The sequence below is a fragment of the Panthera tigris genome, chromosome B1, assembly GCF_018350195.1.
Source record: "Panthera tigris isolate Pti1 chromosome B1, P.tigris_Pti1_mat1.1, whole genome shotgun sequence".
Classification (NCBI taxonomy): domain Eukaryota; kingdom Metazoa; phylum Chordata; class Mammalia; order Carnivora; family Felidae; genus Panthera; species Panthera tigris.
The window spans coordinates 859,724-884,031 of NC_056663.1; the positions used below are offsets into that span (position 1 = coordinate 859,724).

The window sequence follows — 24,308 nt, forward strand, 5'->3', positions numbered from 1 at the left end:
CAGGGGCCCAAGGATGCACGAAAGCCTTCCGGGGGCTGGCAGCTCGTTCCACCTCACATCTGGTGAGGGTGCTCAGGTTGTCAGCAGAGCGGCCCCACCTCCACTGACCCTCCCAGCCACCTGACACCCCCTCAAGCAGGTGGGACGTGGCCCCTGGTCAGCAGGTTTTGGCCAAGTGCCTTCCTAGGCCTCCCCCTTGCCTCCATCTGCATTTGGTAAAAACTGCACTTGGTAGTCAAACAAGGTGGGGCGCTGGGCTACGTGCTACAGTGACGCCCTCGGAGGCCTCAAGGAAGCCAGGGGTGGGGCTTCCCTCAGCCCAGACACAGGCGACAAGTCTAAAGCCACCTGCCAATACACGGAAGGGACAGATGCCTGGCTCACAGTGAGTCTGCAGGGAACCGTGCAGTTAGCTCCTGCTTCCAAAAGCCACGAGGTCAGTATTTCCTTTCGTGCATGTTATTAGAATAATGATCAGAAGACTTAATGTTAATGACTTTGCAAATTCATCTGAACAAAACCACGTCCATATGGCCAAAACCACTGGTGATTATAAACTTGGAGAGCAGACTTTCCTCACGGGCTGTTTCTATAAATAATTACTGCCCTCACCTCCCAACGTTGACTAAAGACTCAAGTCCGGGCTCCGGTGTCTCGGGGAACAAAAGCTGGCTGTGCTTATGTTGGCGCAATTTTGCAGTAAACCCACTTTAACTGGCACACAAGTCTGGGCTGTTACCGCCATGAGGCAGGTGAGGGAAGTGAGTCCAGAGGACAGAAGGATCCCTCGCACAGGACGTGGTGCTGCAGACCTGGGGCCCTTTCTCCTGAGGCCCCAGCTGTCCTGAGGCTGGGGAAGGTGTCCTCAGCATTGGGACAGCGACACAAACAACCAAGAACAGGACAGCAGGCCACTCCACGGGTACTGGACACGGCGGGCCGCTCCAGGGGTAACGGGACACGGCGGGCCGCTCCAGGGGTAACGGGACACGGCGGGCCGCTCCAGGGGTAACGGGACATGGCGGGACGCTCCAGGGGTAACGGGACACGGCGGGACGCTCCAGGGGTAACGGGACACGGCGGGCCGCTCCAGGGGTAACGGGACACGGCGGGCCGCTCCAGGGGTAACGGGACACGGCGGGCCGCTCCAGGGGTAACGGGACACGGCGGGATGCTCCAGGGGTAACGGGACACGGCGGGCCGCTCCAGGGGTAACGGGACACGGCGGGCCGCTCCAGGGGTAACGGGACACGGCGGGACGCTCCAGGGGTAACGGGACACGGCGGGACGCTCCAGGGGTAACGGGACACGGCGGGCCGCTCCAGGGGTAACGGGACACGGCGGGATGCTCCAGGGGTAACGGGACACGGCGGGACGCTCCAGGGGTAATGGACACATTTACCAGCTTCTTGAGAACAGCATGCAGCACTGTGTGAGCAAGATGGGAAGAGCTGGGGTGTCTAAGGCAGTAAGGAGCACAGGGAGCACGGATTTCTTTTTATCTAAAGCTGTAGAAGGTACTGAAGTGACTCACATGCAAGGGGGTCCTGGTCCTGGGTATTCACAATGGAAGTCAATGGTCTAAAGTGGTTCTTTGAAAACAGTAACGATTTGACTTTTTCTTCTTTTTCCAATCTCAGTTCTCATGTTCTCTTTGCTTAAAATCGCAAATGAAAAGATTCAGGATTCCTCCCAGCTTCCAGGTTTGCACACCCCTGCCTGGCGCATCCTCTGGCCCCACAGGGAGCTAGGTGTGGCTGTGCAGCAGCGTGGGCCCCAGGCCTCGGCGAGACCCCAGCCCACACGCCCGCCGCACAGCACTGTACGGCCTTTCATTCCAGAGACCACTGGTGGGAGGCCTTCTCCAACTTTATCACCTCCAACACCCTGCTTCCTGGGCTGACAAGGAACAGGGAGTAAACAAAGTAGTTGGAAACATTTAGACGTCAGTTACAAGTGTTCACAAGTGAAAGATAAGGACTTCCCAGGCCTGGATCTGTATTCAAAGCTCTTCTGGAAAAGTGGACATAGGACCCTGGACTCACAGGGCCTCTAGAAAGAGCCGCCTCTTAAAGCCAAGCCGTGGTCCCCATGGAGGTGGGTGGAGCCGGTGAGGAACTGCAGACCCGAGTGGCAGACGGCCGGCCACACAGCATCAGGGCCCAAGTCGATGGGAGCCCAGACGGAAGGTGAGGGCGAGTCTCAGTGGACAGAGCAACGTGGACAGAACTGATCTCGGGTACAGACCTGTCCGCTCTCTCCTTGGTGGGTGATGGGCCAAGTACCATCCCCCACATCATCACTCCCTTCCCGGGGAAAGGAAGACCCACGGAAGGTTCTCTCCACAATGGCCACGCCCACAACAGGTAACAGAGGAAGAGACAAACTGACAAATTTTCCTGACAAACACCTCACAGAGACATGCCCTGTGATAACGCTTCAGTCAACGGTACACAATTTGCGTTGAACTCTGAGGTGACCGTGGAGCTAAAAGGAATGCATCCCAGGTCCTCAGTGTCCCTGGTCTTTTCTCTTTGGCTCTCATCAGTGCACAGCTGTCAGGGCGGCACCACAGGGCCACCTCGTGCGAACACCCCGGCTTCCTAGGAGGGCGTCCCTACAGCGCAGAGCCTACCGGTCACAGGACAGACTCAAGCCTCTGGCACTGGGGTCCCTCACGTGGCCCAGCCCGTGCTGGCCTCCTCGGCAGGGCCGACTGTGTGCAGCTGTGGGTGAACCAGAACTGACTGAGCACAGCGGCACGGGACACATGGTTTTTACTGAATAGACTGAGCACGCGGTGAAGTGTGCTCCCCAAAATAATTCATCCTCGTAAGAACACAGTTAAATTTCCTAATGAAATAATCCCTTTATCTACTAATCGCATTCCAAAGATTTTCAACAGGGTTTGAAACGATGAATAGATTATTCCTCACCTACCCCATTTTTGGTTTTATGGTTTCTGGTCCTTTAATTAGGGACTTGGAAAGATCAATGTACAAGGAAACCACCTTCTCTTGACATTTGTAGGGTAGAGTTTCTGAGTTTATACTTGTTGAAACTCGTCTGGGTGAAACCTCTATTTGCGGATTTAACGTAACATCGGCACATCCACTAAAGCAGGTATGTCTTTTGTTCACGCGACCTTCAACCACAAAAGCAAGACAGACATTCAATTCTTTCACAAAAGTGAGGCAAAGCAAGTTATTTCCATCATTACAAAATTGATACACAATCTCAGAAATGCTGAATAAAATGGAAAATCAAGAAAACAGTTCTACTTAAACCACAACAACTACCATTAACATGTGACGTGTTTAATAGCAGCACGAGTGATTACGGCCACGGTCGGGTCCCAGCTAAATCTCCTCCTGCCTCAAGTCTGTTTTCCTGCTGTGAATTTTGTGACGTCACTTTTAATGATTGTAGGACACAAACCAGCCCACTCGGTAGCCGTCCAGTGACCTGCTCCCCCGGCCCTGTCGCGGTAAATTTGGGTGAAGTTAAGCTGCAGAATCACGCCTCACCTGAGAGGGGGCATCCTTTCCCCGCGTCATCGCTGCCCGAGCTGTCCTCGGAGGCCAGGCTGGCCTGCGGCTCTGGGGGGGCTGGGACGTACCCCTCAGGAGGCAAACTCGCCGTGTAGAGCCGCCTTCGAGGAGGGACCTTGGAGTCTCCACCTGCAGGAGACAAGGGGGCTGTGAACATGGCATACTGTGATGAGACCCTCACTGGCCCTGGCCCTTCCCCAACCACATCCACTGGAGACACGGAACCCAACAGGTCACAAAGCCCAGCCACTGCTGTCAGCACTGATCTCAGGACACCAAGCACTTGGCCAGAGCAGCAGGACAGCCCAAGATCCAGCCAGGAAAAAGGGAGGATCCGTGATTACCTAACCTCTGTGTTTTACAATGATGTAAAAGTATAACTAAGCAGAAAAAACAGTATTCCTCATAGCATACCTTCCACTGTTACAACATGAATCTCTTGACGTCTTGGTGCACAGTCTGGGATTTCTCCAGGTGTGCAAACAACCCACATACGCTGTGTACACACACACCTTAATGGGATCTTGCCACATGCATTTCATTATTACACATTTGTATATTACGTGTATCGTATCATTCAGAAGTTAATAGAACGTGATGAGGAAATATATTAAGATATATTTACATCTACACGATCTTTTAACGGCTATATAATATGCCACGTTTGGCAAATTATAATTTAATTATAACCCAATTATTGTCCTAGATTTTGCACATGGAGATTGACTCTAAATTTTCACTATCACAAACAGCTTCTACGACCGTCCTTGTTGCACAAACTTTGCACACTTGGCCACGGAGTTCCTTCAGACAAAGTCCTGGAGATGAACTGCTGGTCCGAAGGATGAGCACCTTTTTTGCTGGCTCTTGATACACGTGGTCCAGAACGGCATCCCCACCACCTCGCCTCCTCCCATGCTCTTTCCGACATCGGGTGGCATTGGCCACAGTTGATTCGCGTACAGCTGACAGAGCGTGTTGTATCCGTTCACGCGTACCACATACGGACTCGACCACTGTATGCACAGTGCCCTGTTCCTGCGAGAGGCACGGTCACCATCTGTCAGCACACGGCAGTATGACACTACGGACCCTGGTCCCCGTGCTGCGCTGTCATTTCTGTCACTGGACCACACACAGGAACAAACTCTGAATAAACTCGGAGTGTGAGCAGAGAGAGTGTGGGGGCAGTGGTGCAGTTGGGGGGAGTTCCGGGGACCCGCGTGACTCAAGTAGAGCCCATTCTGGGGTGGTCGCCAACACGTGCCTGGTCATCCTGTCCTTTTAGCTCCTTACTCGGACCTGGAGTGGCTCACACTGAGGTCACTGAGCGCCTCCCGCGGGGCACTGGACACTGTGATACACGGCAGCCTCATCTCTGCCCGGGAGGGAGCCAGTAACGCAGTGCTCATGGCCACACAGAGAGCCACGAGGGAAACGAGCACAGGACACAGGGGCAGCCGGCCAGAGGAGAGACCCGGGGCCATGACTCTGTCTTGTGCCCGAGGAGCAGCACAGACTTCGTGCTGGGACAGGAGCTCAGATGTACAGGCGTCCCTACAGGGTCCCCTGCCCCTCGGCCTGTCCGTAACGGAGACGCGCTTTCAGAAGCTTGCACACTTGACCCCTGTATTTCCTAATGGTGGTCACGGTCGTGCGAGCCGGTTCCGGGTGTCCAACCCAGCATCTCAGAACAGAGCCAGCAGCACAGCCAGGCTTTGACACGTCCAAGTAAATGCCGTCACTGACCCAAGGAGAGACGTTTGTCACAGTGTCCTCACACCACGTGCCACCATCAAAAACGGGTTTAGTTCCTTCCTTCCGTGACACACACAGCAGGTGTGGCCATTAGGTGTTCAGACTTCAGACTTTCAGCCCCACACAAGTAACAGGCTGTAAGCTCCGCCTTCCTGTCTCTGGTAGAATGATTGAAACTTGGCTCTGGCCCCCGACCACACGGTACGGTCGGCCCAGAGCCCTCCTAGAGCCCCCACGAGTCCTGGAGGGGACACCTTGTCTTCCCTGCTCTGGCCCCAGTCCTGGGCCTGGCTCCTACCTCTCCTTTGTCCCTGTCATTCCAGACGCAAAATTCGGCATCCTCCTTTTCTACAAATTGTCCACTCACCCCCAAGCACCTTGAGAGCTGAGTAATTAAGAAAATACTTAAGACTTTACATTTTTAGAGGTTTTAGGTTCAGAGCAAAATTGAGAAAGGTACAGAGATTTCCCTTATACCTCTCTGCACACACACACTGCCCCCCCAACAGTATGGGCACCCCCCACACCCATCAGAGGGCACATCTGTTACAGTCAGAGATCCGACACGGACACACTGTCGTCACCCAGGGTCCACAGTCCACGTGAGGGTCACTCCTGGTGTTGTGCATTCTGTGGGTCTGGACAATGCAGGATTCCCTGTACTCACAACACTGCCCTAAAAACCCTCTGTGCTCCGCCTGGCCATCCCCCGCCCCCAGCCTCTGGCAACCACTCACGTTTTCCCTGTCTACCTGGTTTGCCTTTTCCAGAATGTCATGTAGTTGGAATCATGCAGTTTGTAGATTTCTCAGCCTTCTTTCACTGAGATCTGCATTTAAGGCTCCTCTGTGTCTTTTCACGGCTTGAAGGCCATGAAATATTCCAGGGTGTGAACGGACCTCAGCAAACCTGCCACCCGCTGCAGGGTCTGAACTGACCTCAGTGTACCCGTTACCCACTGCAGGGAGTCTTGGTTGCTTCCACATTTTGGAAACTATGAACAAAGCTGCTGTAAACATCTGTTGCAGGTTTCATGTGGACAATAGTTGAGCTATTTTAATGGAGTTTTGAGGGTGGGTGAGGGGTCAGATCATTTTCTGAACAATCTTTGCCATCTTGGTATCACTGGCCCCTCCTCCTGCACCTCAAATAGAGTTCTTTTACCCTTTCTGGAAGTCTCGGGGCCACCAATACTTGTCCCCATGCAACTCAGGCAGGCGTTCCTCCTAAGAGGTAAGGGAAGTACATCAGTCAAGCAAATGATTTCCTTTGGGAAGGGGTCAGATTCAGGATGGGCTGACGGCTGGTACCTACACAGAGCAGAGAAGGGAGACGAGCTCTGGGCTTTGACACTTATAGGGATGGGGAGGGACGGGGCGGTGTCTGCCACGGACATAATGCTGTATGAGCATATGAGAGGGAGAGAGAGTCCCAGGCAGGGTCCATGCCCAGCACGGAGCCCGACATAGGGCTTCATCTCACGACCCTGGGATCATGACCTGAGCTGAAATCAAGAGTTGGACGCTTGACCGACTGAGCCACCCAGGCGCCACAAGGAAGACTTCTTAAGCCAGACACAAACAGCACAAACCACAGACTTAAAGACTGAGAAACCACATTCTATGAACTTCTAAACAATAGAACACATTGTTGTTTTCAAAAATTAAGAGAATCCATGGAGAGAAGGTGTATAGTTGGCCAAGAATTGGGATTTGGAATACAAAAAGAAATGAAATCTGTAAGATAAACACCAAAAAAAAGCCCAAGAGGAAAACGGGCAAACAGTATGGTTTACGCACATGCGCAAGCCGCCGAGCTCTTTACCTCACTAACCATCAGTAAAATGAGGTGCAGACTCCCTCCACGTGAACAACATGGGTTTGAGCTGCTGGGGTCCACTGATATGGAGATTTATTTTGATACATACGGTACATAACATGAATAGATTTTCTCTTCCTTATAATTTTCTTAATGACGTTTCCTTGTCTCTAGCTGACTCTGTAGTAAGAATACAGTATATAATACATATACAGACATGTGTTAGTTGACTGTGTTATTGGTAAGACTTCTGGTCAACAGTAGGTAAATTTCTGGGAGTCCCAACTGCCCGGAGGGTGGCATCCCGACCCCTGGCTCGTTCAAGGGTCAGCTTGACTCAACAGGAATAACTGTTGAGTAGGACCCGGGGAAACAGGAACTAGCAGGTCACTTGAGTGGTGCACGTCTGACAGGCAAATTGGCAAAATGAACAATAAATCTGAAGCTACTTCTCTGGGGACACGTGCTTGGGAAACACCTGTGTGCAAAGGAGAGGCTGATGGTGACCCAGCGTATCCTTACTTCTAGAAAAGCCAGAAGAACGTATGATGTGCTTTTCCAGTCAAGACGGGGTGGTGGGAAGTGTGCACCACCTTGCCCAGAACAACCACAAAGACAGGCCAACCTGATGAAAGAAGTTCCAGATGCCGATCTCTGAGGAAGGGAACCAGCCATGAGACTGTGGCCATGCTGGCCTGGGGCGGAGTGAGCTCGAGGATTGGGGGTGGGGCCTGGCAGCTGGGCTCCAGGGAGGCCCGACGCCTGCAGGCCACGGGCAGCGTCCTCGGGAGAAGCGGGCTGCATCGAGCGAGCCCAGGGCTCTAGGGGGAGACCCCTGCGTGTTCTGCTGAGCGTGACGTGGGTGCCCCTGTGAGGAGCTGCCCGGCGGGGGCTGGGGCTCACAGCCTGGCACTGGGGGGAGCGACCTCAGGGAAGGGCCAGACAGAGCTGGGAGGCTGGGCAGGAGCACAGGAGAGGTGGCCCCTTCCGACCCCCTTGGGGCACCACTGGATGACAGACGGCAGCTTCCGCGGCCACGTGGACTTCTGCCTTGCCGCCTGGCCACGCACACCCAGCCGGCCGAGATGTGAGAACATCTTAGCCCCATGGAAGTCCAACAAAACTCACAGAAAAGGACAAGACATGGGACCAACAGGGCATCTGTAGGCTGTGGGGCAATGTCAGGTGGCCTCGTATGTGAACTTGAAGCCCTCCAAGAAACAGTTAGGGAACATTCCCCACGTGATGAAAATCACAACCCCAGAGACCCAAGAAGCTCAGAAACTCAAAGGAGAGCTGTGGAGGAAACTCAGATTGCTAGACACCAGAGGTGGGGGGTACATCCTGATACAGTCACACAACAGCACAGGACAGCGGCTACATAGACAGCAATCGCCATTGTTAATATAAAGTTTCACAAGCCCCCTAGGAATCACGTATATATACTAAAGTATACACACTGTATCAGCAAGCATGAAACTACATGGGAACCGGGGCTTCCAAATTCTAGGGAGACGAGAGGGAGACGTGGCTGGAGGGTGTTCGAAGACTTCACTTACACTGTGAAACCTCAGGGTGTACTGTGTACTGATGTGACAACTTAAACACTGCAAGGTGATGGCCATTCCCCTCACATAAGTACGACATCTATTCTCAGGAACTGTTGGGTACACAATACAGAACCGCTAACTGTATTCATCACGCTGTACATTAGCCCCCAGAACTTATCCCCCTTATAACTTTAGGTCGGTTCCATAATCTCCCCGTCCCCCAGCCCAGCCCCCAGCAACCTCTGTCCATTCTCTCTCAGTTTGAAGTTTTCAGCGTCCACGGAAACGTGAGATCATGCTGTGCCTGTCTTTCTCTGCCTGACTTACTCACTGGGTATAAGGCCCTTGAGCTCCATTTGTTATATTTTTTTATACAACAGCAGGCTTTCAGAGAAGTGGCAAAGGTTAAGAAGTAAAAGACCTGGGTAGAAGGGGTTCCGAGACATCTGTCGTATCATCAAGATTTTATAAGGAAATATTCACATCTTAATGGAAAACTGCAGTTTTTACCAAAGAGCTTTGTCTATTTTCATGACATCTCCAGGCATTCATAGATGTGTCTCCACATACTGATTTTCACGGACCCACAAAAAGCCCAGATTCAACAGCACGAACCTACCTGACCGACGCCCAGCCACCTGCTAGCCCGCCTGTCAGCCTGGAGGTGGGCACTACTCTTGCACACGTATTCCCTAAAAACAAGTTTTAAAACTGGTGCCTCCGTACATACAAGTTATAGAGCTTGTATATGCCGCCATATGGAAGACTTACTTGTGCTGTGTCTAAGGGGGATCCAACACACCACAGCCACTTAAATAAGATACGTGATCAAACTCTTGGCTCATTCACCCTTTTGTCCTCTGGAACTCCAACTCCCCCACAGTTTTACCCTAATATAATAATTTTACTGCATCATGCTTCTCAAATAAACCGTCTTCTTTAAAAAGTTTCTATGATGGTAAACATAATTTTTTCTACATTATTAGAATTAGTAAAAGGCAATTGATCAAAAGTAACAATTACTGCTTTTAATCATTACCCACTACAGAGCAAGTCCCTTGGGCCAAGGGAAGGAGTATGGAAGCACATGTGTCACTGCTACGAGACAGGGTCCTACAGGAACACTACCCGTTTTCATTTTACAGAGGTAACTGCTCAGAAACTCTGAACACAAAAATAGGTAGATGACAGCATGTGGCTTTTTAAAAATAGCAATATTACTCGATTCATTGAATTCTTTGTAAATAATATGCCAAAAATCACGGAGAAATCCATCATCAAACAAAATTATTATTTTTTATTAAAGATTTTTAAAGTTTATTTATTTTGAGAGAGAGAGAGAGAGTGTGTGTGAGCAGGGGAGGGGCAGAGAGAGAGAGAGAGAGAGAGAGACAATGCCAAGCAGACTCAAACCCACAAACTGTGAGATCATGACCTGAACCGAAACTAAGAGTTGGATACTTAACTGACTGAGCCACCCAGACACCCCTTCACAAAACTATTTTTTTTAATCTTTATTTATTTTTGAGAGAGAGACCAAGTGTGAGTGGGGGAGGAACAGAGAGAGAGGGAGACACAGAATCCAAAGCAGGCTCCAGGCTCCAAGCTATCAGCACAGGGCCTGATGCGAGGCTTGAACTCACGAACCATGAGATCGTGACCTGAGCTGAAGTCAGCCACTTAACCAACTGAGCCACCCAGGCATCCCTTCACAAAACTATTTTTAACGATCGGCTGATAACTATTTCCTTCAATTTTGCTGAAAGCAAAGGAATGTCAAATACGTGACTTGGAAAGAGATGTGTTGCATGTCCTTAGAATAATTCGCTTTCTTTCTGTGAGACCAGTATTCCCAACCGTCCCTTTGGTGGGCACACCGTGGTGGTGTCTATGCCTGGTAGGTCCTCCTTTTGCAAATGGGGGACCAGCAGCTGAGCAAAGTAAGCCTGCAGGACCCTGGGCACTTGCTTGGTGCAGGAGCTAGATAGTGTCGTGGACAGCAGTGTGGACAACGGTGCAGGCAGTGGTGTGGGCAAGGGCGTGGAAAAGGGCGTGGACGATGGCGAGGACAACAGTGTGGACGGTGGCACGGACAACGGTAAGGACACGTTGCTGCTGCGAATACCCACGTGAAAACGTTTGTGCAACATGTGTTTTCACTTCTCCTGGGTGTGGACAGCGACATGGAAATGGCCAGGGGTCCTCCCCGCGCCCCAGCCACTGCCCCGTGCTCCCTGGCTCTCACAAGGGGTCCTCCCCACGCCCCGGCCACAGCTCTTCACACTGCTTCCGCACCTGCACCGGGACGAGGACAGTCTCTGCCCAGCACAGTGAACTCAAGCTGGTCTTTAACGGAGGTGCCAGCACCAGCTTCTCTCCGCACTGAGCACGCTGAAGTCCACAGTGTGGGCACAGTGACCTTGCACTGCCAGATACAGGACGTGCAGGGTCACCACCCGACAGCCAGGCCAGAGCTGCCTGCTCCAGGGCAAAACATGACAACTGCCAGGTCACTGACCCCCCCCTCCCCTCCCCCTGCAAGCCCCTCACCTGTCAAGGTGGGGGCACTCCTGCCCCTGGGGTCCGTAGTGGCCACCCTCTCGGCTGGGTTTCCAGAAGCTGGAGCCACGAGTACCCTCTTTTCTTGGCCACAGGGAACACTAGGGAAAAGCCTCCTCAGAACTTTCTCCACGAACACTACAAGTGAAAAAGAGAAGAAAGAATTATTCACGGAGGTTCATTTAAATTGCAAATGGATTTTACCTAAAATAAAGACAAAGCCTGACATTACCACCAGAGAGAAAAGGGAATGTGCGTGAGGACAACCTAGCACTGTCCCCCGAGGACCCCCAGCACCATCACCTGAAGCCTTGCCAGCACTGTCCCCTCAAGGACCCCCAGTACTATCCCCTAGAGGATCCCCCAGCATTGTTCCCCGAGGATCCCCAGGACCGTCCATCAGAGGACCCCCAGGACCATCCATCAGAGGATCCCAGGACCATCCATCAGAGGACCCCCCAGGACTGTCCAACAGAGGAAACCCCTGCACTGTCCATCAGATGACTCCCCCAGGACCATCCATCAGACGATCACCAGGACCATCCATCAGAGGATCCCCCAGGACTGTCCATCAGGGGAAACCCCTATACTGTCCATCAGACGATCCCCCCCCCCCAAGACTGTCCATCAGAGGACCTTCAAGAACATCCATCAGAAGACCCCCCAGGACTGTCCATCAGAGGACCTCCCTGCACTGTCCATCAGAGGACCCCCAGAACCATCCATCAGAGGATCCCCCCAGGACCGTCCATCAGAGGACCCCCCTGGACTGTCCATCAGAGGACCCCCAGAACCGTCCATCAGAGGATCCCCCCAGGACCGTCCATCAGAGGACCCCCCTGGACTGTCCATCAGAGGACCCCCAGAACCGTCCATCAGAGGATCCCCCCAGGACCGTCCATCAGAGGACCCCCCTGGACTGTCCATCAGAGGACCCCCAGAACCGTCCATCAGAGGATCCCCCCAGGACCGTCCATCAGAGGACCTCCCTGCACTGTCCATCAGAGGACCCCCAGAACCATCCATCAGAGGATCCCCCCAGGACCGTCCATCAGAGGACCCCCCCCAGGACCGTCCATCAGAGGACCCCCCTGGACTGTCCATCAGAGGACCCCCAGAACCGTCCATCAGAGGATCCCCCCAGGACCGTCCATCAGAGGACCCCCCTGGACTGTCCATCAGAGGACCCCCAGAACCATCCATCAGAGGATCCCCCCAGAACCGTCCATCAGAGGACCCCCCCCAGGACCGTCCATCAGAGGACCCCCCTGGACTGTCCATCAGAGGACCCCCAGAACCGTCCATCAGAGGATCCCCCCAGGACCGTCCATCAGAGGACCCCCCTGGACTGTCCATCAGAGGACCCCCAGAACCGTCCATCAGAGGATCCCCCCAGGAACGTCCATCAGAGGACCTCCCTGCACTGTCCATCAGAGGACGCCCAGAACCGTCCATCAGAGGATCCCCCCAGGACCGTCCATCAGAGGACCCCCCCCCCCAGGACCGTCCATCAGAGGACCCCCCTGGACTGTCCATCAGAGGACCCCCAGAACCGTCCATCAGAGGACCCCCCCCCCAGGACCGTCCATCAGAGGACCTCCCTGCACTGTCCATCAGAGGACGCCCAGAACCGTCCATCAGAGGATCCCCCCAGGACCGTCCATCAGAGGACCCCCCCAGGACCATCCATCAGAGGACTTCCCTGAACTGTCCATCAGAGGACCCCCAGAACAGTCCATCAGAGGATCCCCTCAGGACCGTCCATCAGAGGACCCCCCCCCAGGACCATCCATCAGAGGACTTCCCTGAACTGTCCATCAGAGGACCCCCAGAACAGTCCATCAGAGGACCCCCAGAACAGGCCATCAGAGGAACCCCCTGCACTGTCCATCAGATGACCCCCCCCAGGACCATCCATCAGAGGACCCCCAGAACCGTGCATCAGAGGAACCCCCTGCACTGTCCATCAGATGACTCTCCCAGGACTGTCCATCAGAGGACACCCAGGACCATCCATCAGAGGACACCCAGGACTGTCCATCAGAGGACACCCCTAGGACCGTCTATCAGAGGATCCCCAGGACCGTCCATCAGAGGACCCCCCCCCCCAGGACCACCCATCAGAGGATGCCCCTAGGATCGTCTATCAGAGGAACCCCCTTCACTGTCCGTCAGATGACTCTCCCAGGACCGTCCATCAGAGGCCACCCAGGATCGTCCATCAGAGGATGCCCCTAGGACCGTCCATCAGAGGAACCCCCTGCACTGTCCATCAGATGACCCCCCCCAGGACCATCCATCAGAGGAACCCCCTGCACTGTCCATCAGATGACTCCCCCAGGACCATCCATCAGAGGATACCCAAGACTGTCCATCAGAGGACCCCCCTGCACTGTCATTAGATGTCATTAGAGGACCCCCAGGACCATCCATCAGAGGGCCTTCAGGAACGTCCATCAGAGAATCCCAGGACTGTCCAGCAGAGGAACCCCCTGCACTGTCCATCAGATGACTCTCCCAGGACTGTCCATCAGAGGACACCCAGGACCATCCATCAGAGGATCCCCCCAGGACCATGCATCAGAGGACCCCCCAGGACCATCCAGCAGAGGATACCCAAGACTGTCCATCAGAGGACCCCCCTGCACTGTCATTAGATGTCATTAGAGGACCCCCAGGACCATCCATCAGAGGGCCTTCAGGAATGTCCATCAGAGAATCCCAGGACTGTCCAGCAGAGGAACCCCTGCACTGTCCATCAGAGGACACCCCCAGGACCGTCCACCAGAGGATCCCCCAAGGACCATCCATCAGAGGACCTCCCTGCACTGTCCATCAGAGGACGCCCAGAACCATCCATCAGAGGATCCCCCCAGGACAATGCATCAGAGGACCCCCCCAGGACCATCCATCAGAGGACTTCCCTGAACTGTCCATCAGAGGACCCCCAGAACCGTCCATCAGAGGAACCCCCTGCACTGTCCATCAGATGACTCCCCCAGGACCGTCCATCAGAGGATACCCAAGACTATCCATCAGAGGACCCCCCTGCACTGTCATTAGATGTCATTAGAGGACCCCCAGGACCATCCATCAGAGGGCCTTCAGGAATGTCCATCAGAGAATCCCAGGACTGTCCAGCAGAAGAACCCCTGCACTGTCCATCAGACAACCCCCCCCCCAGGACTGTCCATCAGAGGACCCCCCAGACTGCCCATGAGTGGACTCCCCTGCACTGTCATTAGATGTCATCAGAGGACCTCCAGGACCGTCCATCAGAGGATCCCCCCAGGACCGTCCATCAGAGGACCTCCCTGCACTGTCCATCAGAGGACCCCCAGAACCGTCCATCAGAGGATCCCCCCAGGACCGTCCACCAGAGGACCCCCCCAGGACCGTCCATCAGAGGATCCCCCCAGGACCGTCCATCAGAGGACCCCCCTGGACTGTCCATCAGAGGACCCCCAGAACCGTCCATCAGAGGACCCCCCTGGACTGTCCATCAGAGGAACCCCCAGGACCGTCCATCAGAGGACACTCCAGCACCATCTTCCAAGGGCCCCTAGTACTCTCCATCAGGGGACCCCCAGCTTGGTCCATCAGAGGACCCACTCCCTACAGGACCAGCAGCCTGGATGTCCACAGGTGTGGGGACGGGAGCCAGGCTGGGAAGAGAGGGCAGCAGGCCTGGAGAGTGGAGCATATGAACTCAGGTGTTTATGACTGGGTTTACAAGTAGTCTTTCTTCCCTGCAATGTTCTCTCTCTTTGAAATTGTGTAAAGTACAGACTGTGAACCAGTCTCCGAATTTGGGGTCCAGGTCCTGGATGCAAAGTGTCCCCCTAGACAGGATCACACAGAATAGCTCGGGACGAGGGGTGGAGCCGGGCAGACAGAGCAGGGCCGGGGGGCCCAGCAGCACAGGACACTCCCTGGGGAAGTGCATCCGCACACACTCCCCGCTGCGCTTAGGAAGACAAGCCTGGTTCCAGCAAGTACAGGGAGATTTTCCACTTTGTTTATTTTAGTTGACATTCTGCTTTAACCGGGGAGAAAGCTGTCATAATGAATAAGCATTTCTGTCCGGATATAATGTGGATAAAGAACGGGCTTGAATCTCAAAACGGCATCTTGGAAGAGGTGAGGGAAAGCGTAATAAAGTAAGTTTGTTTTAACCTTGGTAAATGTAGAAACGGGTGCATGAAGGAGAGAGTTGCTCTGGGGTGGCCAGCAGTCAGGGGCAGAGTCAGTGCGCTCGGGGCAGGCAGGCCAGCTTCCAGATCCCTCCATCGCTGGCGCGTGGGGACTGGAAGTGGGTGGCCCTCGGCAGGGACAGGACCCTGAAGTCACAGACCCTCCCAATCTCATCACACTCTCAGGCAGTGTCCCTACTAGAAGTGACTCCCACTGACCTGGCCGAGTTATAAAAACATAATTAGGGTTTAAAAATACGAAAGGGTGCCCTCCACCCTGATGGCTCCTCAGATAATCTACTAAAACCAGGCCGGCACCGGGAGCCTGTGCAGCCTGGTGGCTCCCAGGGAGGAAGGAAAACCGTCCGTGCTAGTGACACAACCATTTAAGGCCACAGGTCCTAGCAGTAAAAGATTCCCCCATGCACTTTTGTTGAATGTTCTACAAAATCTTCACTGGCATAGGACCTGGCACAAAGCGTGTTTCCAGTACAATCTGCTGAGGGGAAGTGTTCCCAGAGCCTTCTGTAGAACACGTTCACAGGCAGGGTGTCTCGGAGCAGCACCCAAACTGGATTGTGGGGAGAAGCAGCTTGTTTTGCACGTTAAAAAAAAATGTTCCGTGGTACTCAATGATATCAGTTAGAAATTCCATCGCCGTGTGATTCCTTAAAGGGCAGAGAGGAATGCTCTGTTCTGCCCCTGTTAGGTAGGACCCCGGGTTAAGGCTAGCTGAGCCCCAGCACTTCCCATCACAAGATGGGCAGAAACGCCCCCGACATGGCAGCACTGAGACAGGCATGGCTGTGTGACAGATGTGGCTGCACCTACCACATGTGGCCCTCCCACCTCACCCACGAGTAGGGCTCTCTGGGGTGCCTCTGCCCCTCACACACCTCCCACCAGCCACTAAAGGGCGAACCTCCACACCCACGCTGGTGTTTACACACAGCACTTGTTATTTCAGTGACGCAGAACTGAACTCGCCTTTCCCACCCCATGTTGTATGCCCAGGGCCACTTCCCGACACCACGAGCGGCTCCAGCCTCATCGTGTACAAGCAGCCGGTGTCAGAAGCAGGGCCCGGGCGTGCCTGTGAGGAACAAGGGCACATGCACTGCACCTCATCTGTCTAGGATGCCGGCGGCTGGAAACCTGGGGTGATCATCAGTGACCCGAGCCGCTGTGAACAAGCCTCCAGACAACCTCAGATCGCAGGAAAAGAGGCCACGTACTCAAGGCTTGAAGACAAATGTAAACACAAACACAACTTAAATATAAAAGTTCTGCACTTGAGCTTTAAATCCCATGTGATCATGTGGAGGTGGAGGGAGAACAGTGCAGATTCAGATGTGCTGATTCACAAAGGTCAAGAAGGTCTGTTCAGTTTACATTTTAGCAAATGACAGACACAGTTCCCCTAACTTTGCCTTTAAAACTAGGCCCAGTGGGGCACCTGGTTGGCTCAGTCGGTTAGGGGTCCAACTTCAGCTCAGGTCATGATCTCACGGTTCATGGGTTTGAGCCCCGTGTCGGGCTCTGTGCTGACAGCTCAGAGACTGAGGCCTGCTTCTGATTCTGTGTCTCCCTCTGTCTCTGCCCCTCCCACACTCATGTTCTGTCTCTCTCTGTCTCAAAAAATAAACACTAAAAACAAACAAACAAATTCAACCCAGTGGTCCAACAGCCAGAACAGAAAGAAAACCTTTCAGCACCCTAAGCTAAGCTGGGTTAAGAATCTTGTAAACCCAAGTGGTGAACGTGATTTCTCTCCTACACTAGCAGGTGTTAAAACCTCATAAGCAAAAACGTCCTTTCCCGCGGGACTAGGTGCTTCTCAGGACAAGGCTGGCATCTGGCTACTGCACCATGGCACGCTGGCTCTCCAGAAGTTGGAGGTGCTCGAGAGACTCCTTCCTACCCCCGCTCCTTGGTACAGCACTGTCACAGGAGAATGAGTACTGGGTACACAATTCCTGACAGTCCTTGGGATTGACGAGGATACCGAACACTGGAAATGCTGGCTTTATGTCCTACTGTCCGTGATCCATGAGTTACTTACAAAGTGCACCATCGATAGGCACAAGAACAGATGATCTAAGAGATGTCATGATGGGTTTCTCAATGTCAAGGGGGAGTTTTGTCTTCAATGAGAATTTTAACTAATAAATCTGAACCCAATCTAACTATCCAGGTATCTCAGAAAGAAATCATTTTGCTAATAAATGCACATCTGATGCTTTCAATTGCCAGAACTTAAAGCATAACGTCTTTGTAAAAATATCACTTTAATTTAAAAAAATCAGCTTTAAAGAGCAATGTACAACAAAATAACAATTACTTTCTGGCAACTAATATTGCTGGAAGATTCAGTCACGTGCCTCCCTCTATCTCAGTGTTGAGACTACACGATAAAGTCGGGAATGAGACTCTGTGGGGTGCCTGACCTTCAGGTCCGCACAGCTGTGCTGAGACAAACAAGCCCTCGGTCCACCACATGCACACAGCAACACTGCAGTTCTAGGGGACAATGTGGCCACAGTGCATGGAAGCAGTCACATGGACTCTCCTGTCGCTAAAAGAGTTCGTAGTTTATTTAAACAGAAGTAGCCAGCTATTTCAGGCCTAACAACATGTTGTACAGCCACTTAAACTCTCACTGCTACTCAGAGCCTACAGAGTTATGAATGAAACATGTACTCGACGAACCGCTTGATGGTTTCCTGCAAATATGGACTTAATTCTGTAAACAAAGCATGTCTTCCAACTGGCCAAATCTACTTAGTGAGTCATGTTAAAAGCAGAGCAGGAAAGAAAGTACAGTAAAACCTTGGATTGCGAGTAACTTGTTCTGTGAGTGTTCCGCGAGGCGAGCAAACATTTCCAATAAGTTTTTTTTTTTTTAATTTTTTTTTTTTCAACGTTTTTTATTCATTTTTGGGACAGAGAGAGACAGAGCATGAACGGGGGAGGGGCAGAGAGAGAGGGAGACACAGAATCGGAAACAGGCTCCAGGCTCCGAGCCATCAGCCCAGAGCCCGACGCGGGGCTCGAACTCACGGACCGCGAGATCGTGACCTGGCTGAAGTCGGACGCTTAACCGACTGCGCCACCCAGGCGCCCCCAATAAGTTTTAACTCGATAAACGAGTGAGGTCTTACAATACAAGCCGTATGTGACAACAGACGTCACATGATCACAACTGAGCCGATGGTTCTTCTCTCTCTCGCTCTTGCTGCAGGATTGTGCATGGTCGTCAATGCAATGTCACCCTTCTGTGAAATCCTCAAAAGGAGGCAAAAGCAAGTGTCATTGGATAGGTTCCTTGTTAAAGCTGCACAAAAAGAAAAAGATTCCGTTGAGCCAACAGATGGCAGTCATTCTGTCAGTGACAGTGAAAGTCATCCTACATAGTAACCCTCCTCTCTCCGGTCTCCCTCACGCTGGCCATGAAGGTTTTCAAAGATAAGTGCAGGTCAGTTGGTTTACTTTTATTATTTTGTATTATATTACAGTATTGTAATCATCTTTATATGAATATTTTTGTGTGGAATGAATCATCTGAGTTTCCATTATTTCTTTGGAGAAATTCACTTTCATGTAGAAGTGCTTTGGATTACAAGCATGCTTCCAGAATGATTTTTGCTCGCAAACCAAGGTTTTACCGTATCATTATGTCTTTCAGGATGCTGGTACGTAGCAAAGCATCATTTTTAAAAAGTCTTTCATTTCTGGTTTGCTGAAATGCACCTTTTGACCTAGTGTGTTTGCGTGTGTTTACTCACTACAAATGTTAACTCTTCTTCAATGCAATTACTATTTTTAAATCTCACATTTGGGCATAAAAAGGGAAGAGTATATTCCATTTTTAACAAAGGTGTTAACGGCAGCATTTCAAGGAATTGCTTTCCCATTTGCCGTGATGTTAGAGCAGAAGCCCGAGAATGCCATGCGTGCGGTGTGCAGCAAGCTTCTGGAGGGCAAGCAGGTAAGCCCTCCCAGGTGAGCCCCCGCAGATGAGTCTCCTAGGTGAGCCCCCAGGTGAGCTCTCGCAGGTGAGCTCTCCTAGGTGAGCCCTCGAAGGTGAGCTCCCGCAGGTGAGCTCCCACAAGTGAGCCCCCACAGGTAAGTCTCCCAGGTGAGCCACCCAGGTGAGCTCCTGCAGGTGAGTCCCCGCAGGTGAGCTCTCCTTGGTGAGCCCTCGAAGGTGAGCTCCCCCAGGTGAGCCCCCACAGGTGGGCCCCTGCAGGTGAGTCCCCTAGGTGAGCCCCTGCAGGTGAGCCCCCCAGGTGAGCTCCCGCAGGCGAGTCCCCGCAGGTGAGCTCTCCTAGGTGAGCCCCCCGAAGGTGAGCTCATGCAGGTGAGCTCCCACAAGTGAGCCCTCACAGGTAAGTCCCCCGGTGAGCCCCCCAGGTGAGCTCCCACAGGTGAGTCCCTGCAGGTGAGCTCCCCCAGGTGAGCCCCCACAGGTGGGCCCCTGCAGGTGAGTCCCCTAGGTGAGCCCCTGCAGGTGAGCCCCCCAGGTGAGCTCCCGCAGGCGAGTCCCCGCAGGTGAGCTCTCCTAGGTGAGCCCCCCGAAGGTGAGCTCACGCAGGTGAGCTCCCACAAGTGAGCCCTCACAGGTAAGTCCCCCGGTGAGCCCCCCAGGTGAGCTCCCACAGGTGAGTCCCTGCAGGTGAGCTCCCCCAGGTGAGCCCCCACAGGTGGGCCCCTGCAGGTGAGTCCCCTAGGTGAGCCCCTGCAGGTGAGCCCCCCAGGTGAGCTCCCGCAGGCGAGTCCCCGCAGGTGAGCTCTCCTAGGTGAGCCCCCCGAAGGTGAGCTCACGCAGGTGAGCTCCCACAAGTGAGCCCTCACAGGTAAGTCCCCCGGTGAGCCCCCCAGGTGAGCTCCCACAGGCGAGTCCCTGCAGGTGAGCTCCTCCAGGTGAGCCCCCCCCAGGTGAGCCCCCGCAGGTGAGTCCCCCCTCGCCCCCAGGTGAGCTCCTGCAGGACAGCTGGCTGCACTCTGCAGCACTTCCTAGCCAGGCAGTCTCACAACAGGGGAAAACGGCCGTGTGCTCCATTTGAAAAAGCTCTTATGAAAAAAGGAAAGGAAATAGGAACATTTTCTTTTAGAATATTCCATTCTGAAAAAAGCAAAAGAGAATTATAAAAGGTGGCACAGAAAAAGCACCCCATGACCTTTGACACCACTGAGGACGTTACTCCCCCGTCAATATCAGGAATGTTTTTCTTTCTCTTAAAAAAGTTCACTTGGATCACCAAGTAATACAGGTTCCCCTCAATATTTGTGTTCACAGTCTACTTTATTTAAAGTGGGGGAGCAGCTGTGCATTTAGTCCTCCTAAGTATACGCCATACATCTGGAGCGCTGTCTGGTGCGGATGAGAAGTGTTTACTCATTTGTGATTCTACAGGCAAATTTGTCAGAACCTAGGTTCTCATCCCTGCAAACCACGGTCTCCTGGAAAAGCGGGACTCTGAGGGGACGAGCAAAACGTGTGTGGGGCTAGTCTGGGACATGAGGAAGGCAATTAGTTCAAAAGCAGTCTTTTAAAGGGTGGACATTACTGGGAAGGAGCACGGCCAACGAGACTACATTCTCACTGGAACTGCACAAAAATGGAAGGGACCCCAAATACCCACATAACTTTAAAATGCTTGAGAGGAAAACATAGAATAGGTTTACGACACTCTCTAGGTTTCTGGTGAACACACTTACATGTGGAAAAGTGATCATCTAGAGCTTGGCGGTTGCCAGGCTTCCTGAAATCGCACTCAAGAAACAGTGCTGCTGAAAACAGAAGCTCGGTGGCCGTGGCTGAGAGACCGTGCCCTGTCCTCACCTTGGCCTGACGCCAGGAAAACCGTCCAGAGTGCACCAGTGACAGACACACACGCACCAGTCACGGCTCCAGCGAGAAGGGAGAAATCTCCCATCTCAGCAAATGCCAGGTCAAGCCATCCCCCCTTTCCATCCTGACATGGATGACTTCTGAGTATCTTGTTTTAACAGATGCTTTAAATTTCTCACGGTTACTGTATTTCTTGGGATCTCGTGTTCTGAATTTTATCTTTGCCGTCAAGACCACGTTCAAATGCCTGGTACCTGCCAGCCTATCCATAGCTTTCTCAACAATGTTCAATGTTTTATTTTTCCATTTTATCCCAATAATGAAGCAAGGTATTTAACCACTGTCTGTAATCAAGGAATAAAGGAATAAATTGACAATAGCACTATATCACTTCACAAGATAGAAAAGTTCAGTATAATATGTTAATTTAATAAATGATACTTTCCTAATGAGTTTCATAATAGAATCATAAATGTAAGAATGATTAGCTAAGATTTAAGCAAGAGTTGGCAAGCTTTCTGAAATACTCATTAAAAGGGAAACAGTACTCAAAATAAAACCAGAGACTGTTCTCAAATGGGACGTACTTAGAACGTACACCATGACTGACACGTGCTCTCCCGTGTAAGGATTGATGTACACCGAATATGCATTTTCTCCCAAACTGTAACATTAAAGAAAAGCCCAAATTTTGTCTCTAATTCTTGCAGAATGTCAACATCACTGACTGGATCAGCCACCAGTGGGCACGGCGGAGCCCTGCCCCACGCGGGACCCCGAAGGACACGCCGCAGACCAGGGTGCGGCCCAGCAAGGGCCTTGAGAAACTTGCTTCAACACCCTGGGGACCCAGGATAACCCGTCACGTTCACTCCAGTACTTTTATCGATCCCAGTTCGACGAAGAGTGGCTCTTCATCGCTCAGATCTCGAATTCTGCCCAAAGCGCACAAGGGGAGACTGGCCGCGGGTCACTGGCATGAGTAGGGAGGTTAACCGCTTGCTTTGTGCAAAAGCAGACTGGCGAGCGCCTGCTCCCTCCACTGCCCAACGTTACCCCACGGGTGTCCCTAAAGCCACCTCCACTCGGGGACTGGGCCTCCTCCAGGCGCCTCCTCTCCAGCCCCCGAGCCGGGCATGCGTGGGCCTCCCCCCAAACGATGCCCTCCCATGCTGGCTGTCGGTGCTGCTCTGTGTCACCGTCAGCCGGGCTGTGACTGTGGACCACGCACTTCACGTGTGCCTTCCGGCAGAGCCCTTAGGATAAGGCCAGCGTCACCACACGCTGCACGCAGTTCACCTTCAGGGTACAGCTGCCCCTCGAACGATGTGGGGTTTGGGCATGGACCTTTGTGTCCTTGAAATTCCCCAGTCAGGAGAACTTGTGAGTCTCCCTAAACTTGACCAGAAGTCTGGCCAATAGCAGTCGATGATCACTTGCCTTGTACACTACATGTATCCTGTCGTGCGTTCTCACAACAAAGGAAACCAGAGAGAAGAGAAGGTCATTAGGAAAGTCGCTCGGAAGGGACAACACACTCATCGCACTGCACGGTTCTGACCGGAAAACACCCACGTACAAGTGGACGCATGCAGTTCAAACCCGTGTTGTTCCAGGATGAGCTGGGTGATGATGTTCTGACATCTTAAAACTTTCTGGCTGGGGAGACCACCCCTCACAGGGCAGCCCATTCTTAAGAGAGAGCAAACCAGGGCAGTCACGTCCATTTGCAAACTGCTCCGTCCAGAGCCCTGCCTCCCCATCTGCCCTGCCCCCAGGAGCAGCACCCCTCCGCTCTGCCTCCCCCATCTGTCCGCCTGCCCCCAGGAGCAGCACCCCTCTGCTCTCCCTCCCCATCTGCCCCCCTGCCCCCTGCCCCTAGGAGCAGCACCCCTCCACCCTGCCTCCCCCATCTGTCCCTGTGCCTAGGAGCAGGACCCCACCAGCCTGCCTCGCCTGTCTGACCCTGCCCCCAGGAGCAGGACCCCTCCGCTCTGCCTCCCCCATCTGCCCTGCCCCAGGAGCAGCACCCCTCCGCTCTGCCTCCCCCATCTGTCCTGTACCCAGGAGCAGGACCCCTACACTCTCCCTCCCCATCTGTCCCCCTGCCCCCTGCCCCCAGGAGCAGCACCCCTCTGTCCTACCTCCCCCATCTGATCCTGCACCCAGGAGCAGCACCCTTCTGTCCTACCTCCCCCATCTGATCCTGCACCCAGGAGCAGCACCCCTCTGCCCTGCCTCCTCCATCTGTCCTGCCCCCAGGAGCTGCACCCCTCCACTCTGCCTCCCCCATCTGTCCTGTACCCAGGAGCAGGACCCCTTCACTCTCCCTCCCCATCTGTCCCCCTGCCCCCTGCCCCCAGGAGCAGGACCCCTCCTCCCTGCCTCCCCCATCTGTCCCATCCCCTAGGAGCAGCACCCCTCCTCCCTGCCTCCCCCATCTGTCCCATCCCCCAGGAGCAGGACCCCTCCGCCTTGCCTCGCCCATCTGATCCTGCCCCCAGGAGCAGCACCCCTCCGCCCTGCCTCCCCCATCTGCCCCTGTCCCCAGGAGCAGCACCCCTCCACCCTGCCTCCCCTGTCTGACCCTGCACCCAGGGGCAGGACCCCGCCGCCCTGCCTCCCCTGTCTGATCCTGCACCCAGGGGCAGGACCCCTCCACCCTGCCTCCCCCATCTGTCCCTGCACCCAGAAGCAGGACCCCTCCACCTGCCTCCCCCGTCAGATCCTGCACCCAGGGGCAGCAACCCTCAGCGTTGATCATCCTGGGCCCCGGTGCAAGGCAAGAAGGGCCACCTTTATTGCTCAAAACTCACCAAAATTGTTCAAACTAGCCGGTCCTAAATTGTTTACCATGCCCTGCCGGCCTGTCCCAGCCAAGCCCAACAAAGCCCATTCACGGTATGAATCCTTCCCTGCCTCCTGGCCCTCCTGGGGCATCCCCATGTCGTGCCCCTGTCTCTAGGACCCAGGAGTGTAACAACCCTGGCTTTCCTGAGCCTCCGCTCCGGGTCCTCTTGTGGCT

General features: G+C 53.5%; 1 protein-coding gene across 4 annotated transcripts in view; it reads right to left on the bottom strand.

Moving 5' to 3' along the window:
* ERICH1 (glutamate rich 1) overlaps nucleotides 1-24,308 on the bottom strand; it is a 72,099-nt gene that overhangs the window by 40,391 nt on the left and 7,400 nt on the right. For all 4 annotated transcript variants that reach the window (XR_006216447.1, XM_042982821.1, XM_007089229.3 and 1 more), the window contains exons 2-3: nucleotides 11,228-11,374; nucleotides 3,528-3,680 (exon numbers count right to left, since the gene is read on the bottom strand). Coding sequence is in view for 3 of the 4 variants with exons in the window: in XM_042982821.1 (XP_042838755.1) it covers nucleotides 3,528-3,680; nucleotides 11,228-11,374 (300 nt within the window). In the remaining variant the exon portion in view is untranslated. The remainder of the gene's footprint in view (nucleotides 1-3,527; nucleotides 3,681-11,227; nucleotides 11,375-24,308) is intronic.